The sequence below is a fragment of the Heloderma suspectum genome, chromosome 1 (assembly GCF_057233095.1).
Source record: "Heloderma suspectum isolate Gila_16-S chromosome 1, 16-S_ref, whole genome shotgun sequence".
NCBI lineage: Eukaryota > Metazoa > Chordata > Lepidosauria > Squamata > Helodermatidae > Heloderma > Heloderma suspectum.
The window spans coordinates 77,115,685-77,128,590 of NC_139458.1; the positions used below are offsets into that span (position 1 = coordinate 77,115,685).

The window sequence follows — 12,906 nt, forward strand, 5'->3', positions numbered from 1 at the left end:
TTGGGTGGCTGGTAGTAGACTCTGACCACCATGTTCCTTTTATTGTTTGCTGCATTTAGGATGTCCTGTTAGGAGGGAAGGATGTCCTGACTGTAATTTTAAGGGGAATGAGGATTGGTTGCTAATAATTTCATTTGCACCGATTAACAATCGTGGAGTCTTCCTCAAAGATTGGGAAGTTAATATAATTGCTTACTGAATACAATTAGATTCAGGACTACAGCCAAATGAGCATTGATTTATCTTTACCGAAAAGTAATGTAGGCTGGGTGAGTTTGAAATTTACTTTCTGCTATCCTTCCTTGCTCACAAATGTGCTGCTAGACAGAAGGCAATGCAGCTTATGTTAACTTTTGCTTTTGACTCTATTAGAAGAGAAGACCTATGATAGAAGATGGCCCTGTGAAGGGTTGGAGGTACCGATTATGTGAACTTGCAGCAATGCCTCTGAAGGACACTTTAAGGGCAATGTTGGTACTGGCACAGGGCAGCACTTAGAGCTTTTCACACAAAGCTGTTATTTGCTGTATATGCTTTCAGTTTTGTGGCAGAATGGAGATCTGAGCTCTACACAAAGAGCTTTTCCTTTTCTGCTTTTCCACTACATAACTTCTATGTGGAGCTGTGCTATAGTGGAATAGCACAAATACATACACAGAAACAGCGCTTTCAGAAATAATGCCCCATTTTCCCTGTTATAAAAAAAAAAAAGAAGGGAAAGTGCTCTGAAAAAATAGAAGCAAAGCTGGAGGCTCACAACGTCATCTAAAGAACCCATAAACAATCATGAGTAAGGAATCACAAGCTCAAAATGAATGCCTCATTTACAAAAGCTCTTAGTCCCACTTTATCTTCATCAATATAGGAAAGGTTCTACGACCATAGGAAGCTGCCTTCATAGAATCATCGGGTTGGAAAAGGCCTACATGACCATCGAGTCCAACCCCCTGCTCAATGCAGGAAGCCTGATTCCTAGGCAGTCCCCCATCCAAGTACTAGCCAGGGCTGGCCCTGCTTAGCTTCCAAGATCAGACAAGATCAGGCACATTGAGCCCTTTATATTGAGCCAGACCATTGGTCCATCTAGCCCAGTACTGTCGACACTGATTGGCAGTGGCTCTCCAGGGTTTCAGCCAGGGTTTTTTCCTGCCTTAATTGGGGATGCCGGGAATCAGACCTTAGACCATCTGCATGCAAACTAGGTGCTCTACCACTGAGCTACAGCAACTTCTCTGAGGAGATGGCACAGACTTGACTGGCAAACAGTGTTGCTGCTGTGCAGTGGAGCAATTCACTAAGGGGAGGCACACAACAGTAATTTAGACCACAGCTCAGTCTTCTGTTGCTTCCATTCAGATGTAAATCAAACCAGGGGGAGGAGAGATGGCATCCTTGACAGAAGGAACGTTAGTGTGAAATGGCCTACTATGGATGCTGCTTTAGATTCAGATCCTGGCAACTTAATTGCACCAGAATTCATGGGTGCTTCAGCTGGGTTGCAAGGCAGCATTTAGCAGATGCTCAACCAACCTCTGCAGTGTTGCAGGGCAGCTGAGCAACGACATACATCTGTCCTGTAATTCGATCCTGTACACATTTACTCAAGAGTAAGCTCTACTGAGTTCAATAGGACTTATTCCTAAGCAACTGTCTATAGGTCTGCAGTTCTTAAATGGGAGCAAAGCACCACTCTCTTTGCACTTTGTCTGCTGGGAAATGCAAAGGAATCGCAAGCAAGTCAGCAAAAGATCTGAGTTCATGTTTTGAACTCAAAGGAGGAGAAAACACATGTACATAAGACAAAGATGGCCTTGGCTCAGGCATGGATTAAATAGTCTCAAGGTGGGTTTTCAAGAACAGGAAAGTTCCCTGGAGCAGGCTGGGCAGTAACTCCTTCGGTCTTAAGAAAGAGATCCAGTTCTGATAAGATTTGTTAACATGGACTGGACACAGAAGCACAGGTTGACCACTTCAGTACCAGTTCTTCAGCACAAGCCACAGGTTAAATCCAATGTCACATGAGCCTTTGCAACAGGACGTCACATGAGCCTTTGCAACAGGACGTCACATGAGCCTTTGCAACAGGACTTCCCTTTGGTATTCTCCGCCTGTCAGCCCCCCCCCCCATGTGTACCCCAATGTTTGGGGGGGCTCAAACCCTGGAGCAGATTGAGGCGGCTGCGGGGGGGGGGGATATTCCACCAGCAGTTTCCATTCTGCTGGCAGTTGGCCAGCACTGGCTATAACCTCATGCTTACAAGAATACAGTAATTATATTGTGGGCTGCTTTCTCTAGGTGAATGTATCCCAAATACATGTTAATGAAGACAGAAGGAAGCGATACCTGTTCTCGCCAGAGCCCTTCATGACCCTCTGCTTAGCACAGAAAGCACCAGCATTTCCAATGCAGGCTGTCAGTGCAATATCATCTAATGCCTTCCAGTTGGGATTTAATGGATGGTTCCTAGCAGCTGCTGCATCACATTAATCAGTCTCAAGACCTCCAATAACCTATCTGCTAGAGCTCAAGCATTAATTTTCTGAACACTAGTTTCCTAATGGGGGAATAAAAAAGGTAAAGGATCGAGACACATACACAATTTTAAACAACAAGTCACATCACTTATGCCTTCTGTATAAAGCAAAAGGGGACCTTTTGTTCATGTAATTTCAAATAACATTTGCACCTCGGGACTCAAACCTTAAAAATCATACCACACCACTTAGCCAATTGGCTTTAACTTTCCTCCTGCAATACCATTAGCTCTATCCACCACAGAAAATAAGGAATCATACCTATGCAAAGAATGATATTAACATACTCCAGTGAAGAAATAACACAGAAACAAACAAAAAACCAAACTAATAAAGACCCTGGCCTCTGCGTCTTCCATTTCCCCCCAGTTACATGTCTCCCAATAACTTAGCCATGACTCTTCTTGTCAGCTTTCCCATAAACCATTTTGTACAACACACATGCAAAATGAGAGGTGATGTCATGTCTGAAAGTCAGTGAGGTCAAGCAAATCCACCAGGAGTTCACATTAAGCGTTGTCACAGGCATCAGTTGCAACAACTCCATGGGATAGAGCACAAGTTTCCCTGGAGAGGGAGGAGTGGAAGGGGAGAGCTGTCAGTCAGTCTTAGTCACAGCTAAGTCTTGGTTATTGGGATGTACCCTTCCCCAGCCTTGAGTTGCTGTTGAGTTTCCTATAGTGTTACTCACATTGGGAATACAGGGGTAACAGATAGGCCAATTCCAGTGGTTTTTCCATACACTGTGGAGTGCTTTGTTAATGAATCCAAAAATACTGACATTTCAACTGAAATGGTTATTGGCTGAGGATCACAATCAAAATACTTAGGGTTTAAAGGTAATCAAACTTCATCCCCCACCCTAACCCCCTTCCATTCCCAGAGTCTCATGCAAAAGCATCAAGAAAAGTCGTTGCTAGGCAACCATCATGTGGCTTGGAGCAGCTCCCACTGTTGGCCCAGGATGTCTGACTGGCAGATGTTGGTCACTAGCCTGCTGGACTGGCTTTCTAAGCACAGGCCACTGACAAAGTGCTGGATGAAGCTGCCTTTCATCTTCCATTTCTGCAAATGGTGGGAAAGAAGGGAGGGAAGAGAAAGAACAACATCAGGATATGAAACTTTGCTCAGTTCCTTGCTTTTTATTTTTAAAAAGCAAAGTAAAGCTATCTATGGAAATATTGGGCAATGGAGATATGATCAAATAAGCCACGGTGGCTTGTTTTAATCCCCAGTGAATGGGTTCAGATGACTGCGGGGGCAAAAGAAGCCACCGTGGCTTCTTCCCCTGCTTCTTCACATGCCACACGCATGACCGCAATTTTCATAATTACCTGTGATATAGTGTGGTGCATGGTGGGGGTGGCTTCTGACCCATGCCACAACCCATGGGTTGTGGTAGGGGCTCTGGTACTGTTAAGAAGTCGTCGTCCCCCACCCCCCGCCGCACACTATGCCGGGTTCAGATGACAAGGCAACCTGCACTGCATCGCGGGTAATTTTTCAAATCATGGTCACGCACACAGCATGCGCAGGAGTGGAGGAAGAAGCCATGATGGCTTCTTTCACCCCTCTGATCATCCAAATGCAGCCAGTGTGTGCCAGGCGCTACTTGGCTAATTACCCGCCCGGGTGATGCTTGTCATGTCATCTGAACCTGAATGGCTTGTTTGAGGGGGAAACAATTCTCAAATAACCCATGAGTTTGGATGACATGACAAGCTGTGCCTGGGCAGGTAATTAGGCAAATGGTGCCTGGCACATGCCAGCATGCACCAGAGATGAAAACAAACCACCATGGCCTATTTAAGCTTTATTTAAGCCATGGTGGCTTGTTTTGATTGTGCAAACTGGGTCAGTGTCTGTGACATAGTCCAAATACTCAAAAACAGCCATATGAATAATAATGATGACAATGATGATGTTTAAGCAAGATATTCCAATTTCATGTTCCACAAGCGTCACCATCTTACATTTCCGGTATACGCACGGAAGTTTCAAGTTTAATCCACCCATAAAGATTCTTGTAATTCAGTGAGATGTCTCAATGATAAAAGGATCTGAGGTCTCACAGCATCCCAAAGTATTAGGATGTTTGATTCATTCTGTCATTATGACACTTAAGGCATTAAGGTTGACTTGGTTAAGGGGATGGAACAGGTTCAGGCATTTGGATAACTGGAATTCTGGTTGTGGGAATGACAATCAAACCTCTAAATATTTGAACCACTCACACTGGACTGCATTTGCTCCCTGGTAGATTCTCTCTTACCTCTAATGAATTTCCTTTAGCAAATTTCCATGTCACAACTTGGGGCTGCTTCTTACAAGGCCATTTATGCTTGGGTACTGATATCCAAGTTCGAAATGTGTAAGTTAGGAAGGGTACACATGAATATAAATAATTTATTTCCCCTTTAAAGTGCACTTCTTTCCCAGTCACAACTCTCTCTCTCACACTCAGTCTCACACTCAGTCACACACACACACACACACACACTATATATATATATATATATATATATAGTATATGTATATATAAGCACGTCACAGTTGTGGTAATGTGCATGCATTTTCTGCTCGGATGTCTGTATGTGACTACAAAGCATCTCAAAGAAGATGCAACCCTTAGTAGGTAGCTATATCAATTACCTCTTGATACAGCAGCCAAGGAGTAAGGTATAATATGTGCACAAACTCTTTAGTTTCTTACAGCTAATGATACTCCATCTTGATATACAAACCAGTAATTTATATGGTTGAGTGGTGTTTTGTTTTTGCCCTTCTCTGCCACTGTGACTTATCTCAATTGCACAAATCATCCTACTACACTATCTGCTTTGTAAGCACCACTTTGTAGTCTGTGCCTGTTGGAATACTCTGGTGCAAAACGTCGATCTGTGAAGGGCCTATAGACAGACAGATGGTCTTGTCTGGCAGCAGGGGATTGGCTTAGACCACCATGGGTTCCTTCCAACTCTGTCATTCAATTTTTAGTATAGGGTCTTATTTCATGTGAAATGAGACCACAAAATGGGGGTTTCCATCTTTCCTGCCACAAACATGGCAGCTCTGTGCTTAACCATTCCTGGGTGTCTGGAAGCCAGCTAATTTGGCATAATAAATAGCAACAATGGTATAGATTTGAGAGCTCCCTAATGCTGACACTGTGGCACATTTACTAGGTTAGAGAAGGCTGTTCAGTAGCTGAATGGTCTGAGCCCTCCCACCTGCTGGGCTTTCCTCATTTCCTTCTTCATCCAGGCAGATGTCCTTTTATGACTGAGGGCCACAGTGCTCTCAGGAGTCTGACAGCCTCAGGATAGTAAATGGATATTTGTCTCATCTGCTTGATTGATGTGGGCAGAAAGGGACAGCTCGTCAGCCTGCATTGATGGGGCTGAAGCACTTTTGCAGTCAGGTATGGCGCATGCAGGTAGAAAATGCTGATAACTAGCATCACCAGCCAGTTTGCCTGCCTGGCCCCTTCAAATTCATGCTAAAACATGCTATGCATTCATAATGAGTAACTCTTCTCAGGTTGACATGCTGAACAGTTTTAGATAGCCAAGACATATGCTGTAGGTTGGAGGGCCACCAGATGTTAACATCTATAAATCTGCAATGTAAGGGCTTAATTAGCAGCTATCATTAGTTCATTTTCTTGGAAGTATCACCCAGCTACCTGATTTCCCATTACAAGATCATTATTTATCTTGATGCAATTACACAGTCTTCAAGGCATGCAACCTCCTGCTACATGAGGGAATCCTTCAGTGATCTAATAGTGGCATCTTAAACACTAACATTTCATTTCCTTCCATGTCCCAAGTCTTTCAGTTCTATTGGTCAGCTGACCTTATCTCTCTTAGGAAGAATAAAAGGAATATGGTGGTCAGAGTCTACTACCAGCCACCCAATCAAGAAGATGAGGATGAAACTTTTGAAAAGCAAATTGCCAAGGTTTCAAGGAAGCATGATGTTGTGGTAATGGGGGACTTCAATTTCCCCGATATTTGTTGGGAGACAAATTCTGCAAAACATGGCCCCTCCAGGAAATTCCTGACTTGTGTGGCGGATAACTTCCTCCTACAGAAAGTGGAGGAAGTAACTAGAGGATTGGCTGTCCTTGACTTTACCTAACCAACAGAGATGACTTAGTGGGTAAAGCAGCAGTTACAGGAACTCTGGGGGAAAGTGACCATGTTATACTTGAGTTCCAGGTTCTACAGGAAGCAAAAGCCGAGTGTAGCCAAAACCGTACCCAGGATTTTAGGAAAGCCAATTTTAATAAACTCAGAACAATGATAAGTAAGGTCCTATGGCAAGTGATTCTAATGAGGAAAGGAGTCCAAGATGGGTGAGAATTTAAATAAAAGGAAATTCTAAAGGCACAATTACAAACAATTCCAACAAGAAAAAAAGGCAGAAGACAACAGGAGAAGCCAATGCGGCTTCACAAAAAGCTTAGAGATGACCTGAAAACAAAAAGGGACACATACAGGAAGTGGAAGGAAGGCGAAGTAACAAAGGAAGAGTACAGGCAGGTAGCACAGAATTGCAGGGATGGTGTCAGGAAGGCTAAAGCTGAGCATGAGCTGAGACTAGCAAGGGATGCTAAAAGTAATAAAAAAATTATTCAGATATGTGCATAGTAAAAGAAAGGGGAAAGAAATGGTGGTTCAGCTGTTAAATAAGGATGGCAAAATGATAACAGATGACAAAGAACAGGCAGAACTGCTCAATACCTACTTCGGCTCAGTCTTCTCCCAAAAGAGGGTCTCTGACCCCCCTGGCAAAGGCGAAGTACAGGCTGAAGGGGCAGGATTGCAGCTTGAGATCGATAAGCATATTGGTCAAGGAACACCTAATTACTTTGAATGAGTTCAAATCTCCAGGGCCAGATGAACTGCATCCTAGAGTCATAAAGGAACTGGCAGAAGAGCTCTCATTGTCTATTCTCTTTGAGAAATCATGGAGGACGAGGGAAGTGCCAGATGACTGGAGGAGGGCTAATGTTGTCCCTGTCTTCAAAAAGGGCAAAAAGGAGGAACCTGGGAACTACAGACCAGTCAGTCTGACATCAATCCCTGGGAAATTCTGGAGCAGATGATAAAGCAATCCATCTGTAAGTACCTTGAAAACAATGCAGTCTTGACTCAAAGCCAACATGGATTTGTCAAGAGCAAATCCTGCCAGACGAATCTGATCTTGTTTTTTGATCAGGTAACCTCCCTTGTGGACTGTGGGAATGGTGTGGACATAATATACCTCGACTTCAGCAAAGCTTTCGACAAAGTGCCCCATGGTATCCTGATGAGCAAACTAGCTCAAAGTGGGCTAGATGAAACAACGATCCGGTGGATCCACAGTTGGCTACAGAACTGGACTCAAAGAGTGCTTATCAGTGGGATCTTCTCAAACTGGGGAGAGGTAACGAGCGGGGTACCGCAGGGCTCAGTCCTGGGCCCAGTGCTCTTCAACATTGTTATTAATTATTTAAATGAGGAGGTACAGAGAATGCTGTTCATAGTTGCAGGTGACACAAAATTGGGTGGGATAGCTAATATCCTGGAAGACAGAAACAAAATTCAAAGTGATCTTGATAGGCTGGAGTGCTGGGCAGAAAACAACAGAATGAACTTTAATAGGGATAAATGCCAAGTTCTGCACCTAGGAAAAAGAAACCAAATGCACAGTTACAAGATGGGGAATACTTGGCTCAACTACAACAGAGAAGGATCTTCGAATTGTTGTAGATCACAAGTTGAATAGGAGCCAACAATGTAATGTGGCAGCAAAAAAGGCAAATGCTATTTTGGGCTGCTTTAATAGAAGTACAGCTTCCAGATCATGTGAAGTACTAGTTCCCCTCTACTCAGCACTGGTTAGGCCTCGTCTGGAGTACTGTGTCTAGTTCTGGGCACCACACTTGAAGAAGGATGCAGACAAGCTGGAGAGGGTTCAGAGGAGGGCAACGAAGATGATCAGCGGACTGGAAACAAAGCCCTACAAGGTCAGACTGAAAGAAATGGGCATGTTTAGCCTTGAGAAGGGGAGATAGCGCTCTTCAAGTACTTGGAAGGTTGTCACAGAGAGGAAGGCCAGGATCTCTTCTCCATCATCCCAGAATGCAGGACACGGAATAATGGGCTCACGTTAAAGGGAGCCAGATTCCGGCTGAACATCAGGGAAAACTTCCTGACTGTTAGAGCAATACAACAATGGAACCAATGACCTAGGGAGGTGGTGGGCTCTCCCACACTGGAGGCATTCAAGACGAGGCTGGACAGCCATCTGTCGGGGATTCTCTGACTTGGATTCCTGCATTGAGCAGGGGGTTGGACTCAGTGGTCTTGTAGGCCCCTTCCAAACCTACTATTCTATGATTCTAAGATAACTACTTGGGTGTGTGGGGTGTGCAGGGAGGTGATGGAGGATTATCATGAGAGGTAGAAGCAAAACTCCACAAGTTCAAGACAGAGTCTACTGCCTCCCCCAACCTGGTGCCCTCCAGATGTGTTAGACCACAACTCCCAGTGGCTGGTTGGGGATGCTGGAAGTTGTAGTCCAACACATCTGGAGGGCACCAAGCTGTTGGCTGAGGGATGCTTCTGCAACTTGGAGAGCACCAGGTTGGGGAGGGCTGGTCTCCCATCTAACAGATCTGTCACCCATTGCCTCACCAACCACTTTTTACAAAGCAAGACAGGCCTTGCCTGTGCCCAGTGTTGTTGTTTTTTTTTTTTTACCATGGCTTGGTGTTTGAAACACATGTAGTATCTGCTCTGTAAGCACTGGGGGATCTGTAACGGAATGGTGTTACCCTGCTGAATATTGTGGCAATATGAACACAGGCAAATCTCACTTGAACTTACTGCACTTCGAAAAAAATGTGTGTAAATGGGGTGGGGATACCCACAAACCGATTACCCTGACTGTCACTTGATAAAGCCAGCTGCATAAAGCCTTCTCCTCCCCCGCTGAGTTCACTCCCTTACTCAGCCAGCGATCCCCTGGAGTGGTGGAGGAATGGGAGCTCAGCCAGGTGCTCCACAGGGTGGCCCATATGCAAATGTGAGCCTGAATCATGCAATTCATTGCACTCCCTGGCTACATGGAGCAGCCATCTCACATGTTACTGGAGCTATGTGCAGGTGGGCTGTGTGTGTGTGTACCCCCTCCCCCCAAACCTAGAGATAATTGCCAGCAATGTAGATGTGTCAACCAAACCTACATGTTTTGTGCATCTGGGTTTTCATTCTTCTTCCTTTTCCTCTTCTTATCATCATCATCATTTTGTGCAGCCCTAACTACTCCTTAAATAAGTCTTGCTTGCAATGGCCTACGGCTATTAGCAATAAACATTTTGTTGTTACTTTCATTGTCATTGTCACTGTAAACAAGGCTTGATAGCTTTCATGATGGGAAGTGATACAGAGAATGTAAAATATGCCTATTTTAAAGCAGGGGAGACCACTGTCTTTATATGCACAGTTATACAATTTCTCACCCAAGATTTAAAGAGAGAAGGAAGGCTTTAAACCAAACCTCTTCCTTCCACATTCTGCATTGCAGTCCAGTTACTGTAGCATATCCCAAGGGCAAAGGAACACAAGAAGGAACAGAGTCTAGATATAAAGGCAAGATCAGCAATGCAAATTAATCCAACAACAAATAAAAATGAGAGAGTGCAGATGCAGCCTAACATACACGTTCAGGCTAGCTATGCCACAAAGGACTATTCCTGGAAGGAGCAGCCCCAAAACCAGAAAACATTCATTTCCCCCAGTGAAATGTACCATCCTTGCAAATAGGTTGTGAAGAAAAGCTTTTCCATGTCCTCTGCAACCCTTTTTGATTGAGCATCAGATTAGGAAAATTGCGGTGCCCTTTGGGAATGAGCTCAGCATAGAGCACATGTTTCATTAGTGGGGGTGGGAATCCGTTGCCTTCCTTGTCGACACAGATAAGAGTGGTCTTAAGGCACATGATGTTGTTCTACTAATTCAGTCTGGCTTCTGACCTGATTTGGGATAGAAACTACCTTGGTTGCCCAGTGGATGACCTATGCCAGCTGATTTCCCCTGAATCTCTCAGTAGCGTTCAATACCATCAATGAAAGGTGCAATCCTATGCATGTTTAGATAGCAAAAAGTCCTACACCTCCCAGCATTCCCCTGCCAGCATAGCTGTAGGACTTTTTTCTGTCTAAACATGCTTAGGATCGGGCCCTAAGTATTTTTTCTGAGTCCTCTTGCTGGAATGGTAGTTAGGGGTGTTGATTTTAGGGGAGGTCCCAAAAGCTGGTGCTGAGGGACTGTTGCTGCACACAGTGCCTTTGATATTGTCTCTTACGACATCTACATGAAATTGCTGTGAGAGGTCATCTAGTGATTTCGACTTCGGTGTACCAGTATAGTGAGGACACCCAGCGCTTACCCACTCTCATTTCTATCTGATCCTATGGAGGCGGTGGAGATTTTGAACCGGTGTCTGATACTGCATGGGGGTGAAAAACTGACTCTTAATTGAGATAAGATGGAGGTACTGTTGGCTGGGTGACTAATTGATTCAGAATTCAGTCTGTTTGGGATAGGTTTGCATTCTCTGAAGAATGGGTTTGCAGCTTGCTTATTTGTTGTTGTTCAGTCTTTAAGTCATGTCCGACTCTTCGTGGCCCCATGGACCATAGCATGCCAGGCCTTCCTGTCCTGCGCTCTCTCTCTGAGTGTGCTCAAGTTCATATTCATTGCATCGGTGATGCTATCTAGCTATCTCATCCCCTGCTGTCCCCTTCTCCTTTTGCCTCCAATCTTTCCCAGCATCAGGGTCTTTTCCAGTGACTTTTTTCTTCACATTAGGTGGCCAAAATATTTGAGCTTCAGCTTCAATATCTGTCCTTCCAATGAGCAGTCAGGGTTGATTTCCTTTAGGATTGACTGATTTGTCCTTCTTGCAGTCCAGGGGACTCGTAAGAGTCTTCTCCAGCACCACAGTTCGAAAGCATCGATTCTTCGGCACTCAGCCTTCCTTATAGTCCAGCTCTCACAGCCATACATTACTACTGGGAAAACCATAGCTTTGATTAGATGGACCTTTGTCGGCAAGGTGATGTCTCTGCTTCTTACTATGCTGTCTAGGTTTGCCATCGCTTTCATCCCAAGGAGCAAGCGCCTTTTAATTTCATGGCTACAGTCACCGTCTGCGGTGATCTTGGAGCCCAAGAAAATAAAGTCTGTCACTGCTTCCATTTCTTCCCCTTCTATATGCCAGGAAGTGATGGGGCCAGATGCCATGATCTTAGTTTTTTTAATGTTGAGTTTCAAACCAGCTTTTGCACTCTCCTCTTTCACCCTCAACAAGAGGCTCTTTAGATACTCTTCACTTTCTGCCATTAGGGTGGTATCATCTGCGTATCTGAGGTTGTTGATAATTCTCCTGGCAATCTTAATTCCGACCTGTGATTCATCCAACCCAGCGTTTCAAATGATGTACTCTGCATATAAGTTAAATAAGCAGGGCGACAATATACAGCCTTGTCGTACTCCTTTCCCAATTTGGAACCAATCGGTTATTCCATGTCGAGTTCTTACTGTTGCTTCTTGTCCCTCATACAGGTTTCTCAGGAGACAGGTAAGGTGGTCTGGTACTCCCATCTCTTTAAGAATTTGCCACAGTTTGTTGTGATCCACACAATCAAAGGCTTTAGCGTAGTCAATGAAGCAGAAATAGACGTTTTTCTGGAATTATCTCGCTTTCTCCATGATCCAGCAAATGTTGGAGATTTGATCTCTAGTTCCTCTGCCTCTTCGAAACCCAGCTTGTACTTCCGGTAGGTCTCAGTTCACATGCTGCTGAAGCCTAGCTTGTAGGATTTTGAACATAACCTTGCTGGCATGTGAAATGAGCGCAATTGTACGGTAGTTTGAACACTCTTTGGCATTGCCCTTCTTTGGAATTGGAATGTAAACTGACCTTTTCCAGTCTTGTGGCCACTGTTGAGTGTTCCAAATTTGTTGGCATATTGAGTGCAGCACTTTAACAGCACCATCTTTTAGGATTTTAAATAGCTCAGCTCGAATACTGTCATCTCCACTAGCTTTGTTGCTAGTAATGCTTCCTAAGACCCACTTGACTTCACTCTCTAGGATGTCCTGCTCAAGTTCAGTGACTGCACTATCATGGCTATCAGGGACATTACGATCTTTCCTGTATAGTTCTTCTGTGTATTCTTTCCACCTCTTCTTAATCTCATCTGCTTCTGTTAGGTCCCTGCCTTCTTTGTCCTTTATCATGCCCGTCTTTGCACAAAATGTACCCTTGAGATCTCCAATTTTCTTGAAAAGAACTCTAGTCTTTCCCATTCTA

The 12,906-nt window shown here is 44.4% G+C and overlaps 1 protein-coding gene across 1 annotated transcript in view; it reads right to left on the bottom strand.

Moving 5' to 3' along the window:
* Positions 1-2,616: 2,616 nt before the first annotated feature.
* GALNT16 (polypeptide N-acetylgalactosaminyltransferase 16) overlaps positions 2,617-12,906 on the bottom strand; it is a 211,899-nt gene continuing 201,609 nt past the window's right edge. Inside the window, exon 15 of the mRNA XM_084847928.1 lies at positions 2,617-3,600. Within this exon, the coding sequence (XP_084704054.1) occupies positions 3,463-3,600 (138 nt within the window). The 3' untranslated portion in view covers positions 2,617-3,462. The remainder of the gene's footprint in view (positions 3,601-12,906) is intronic.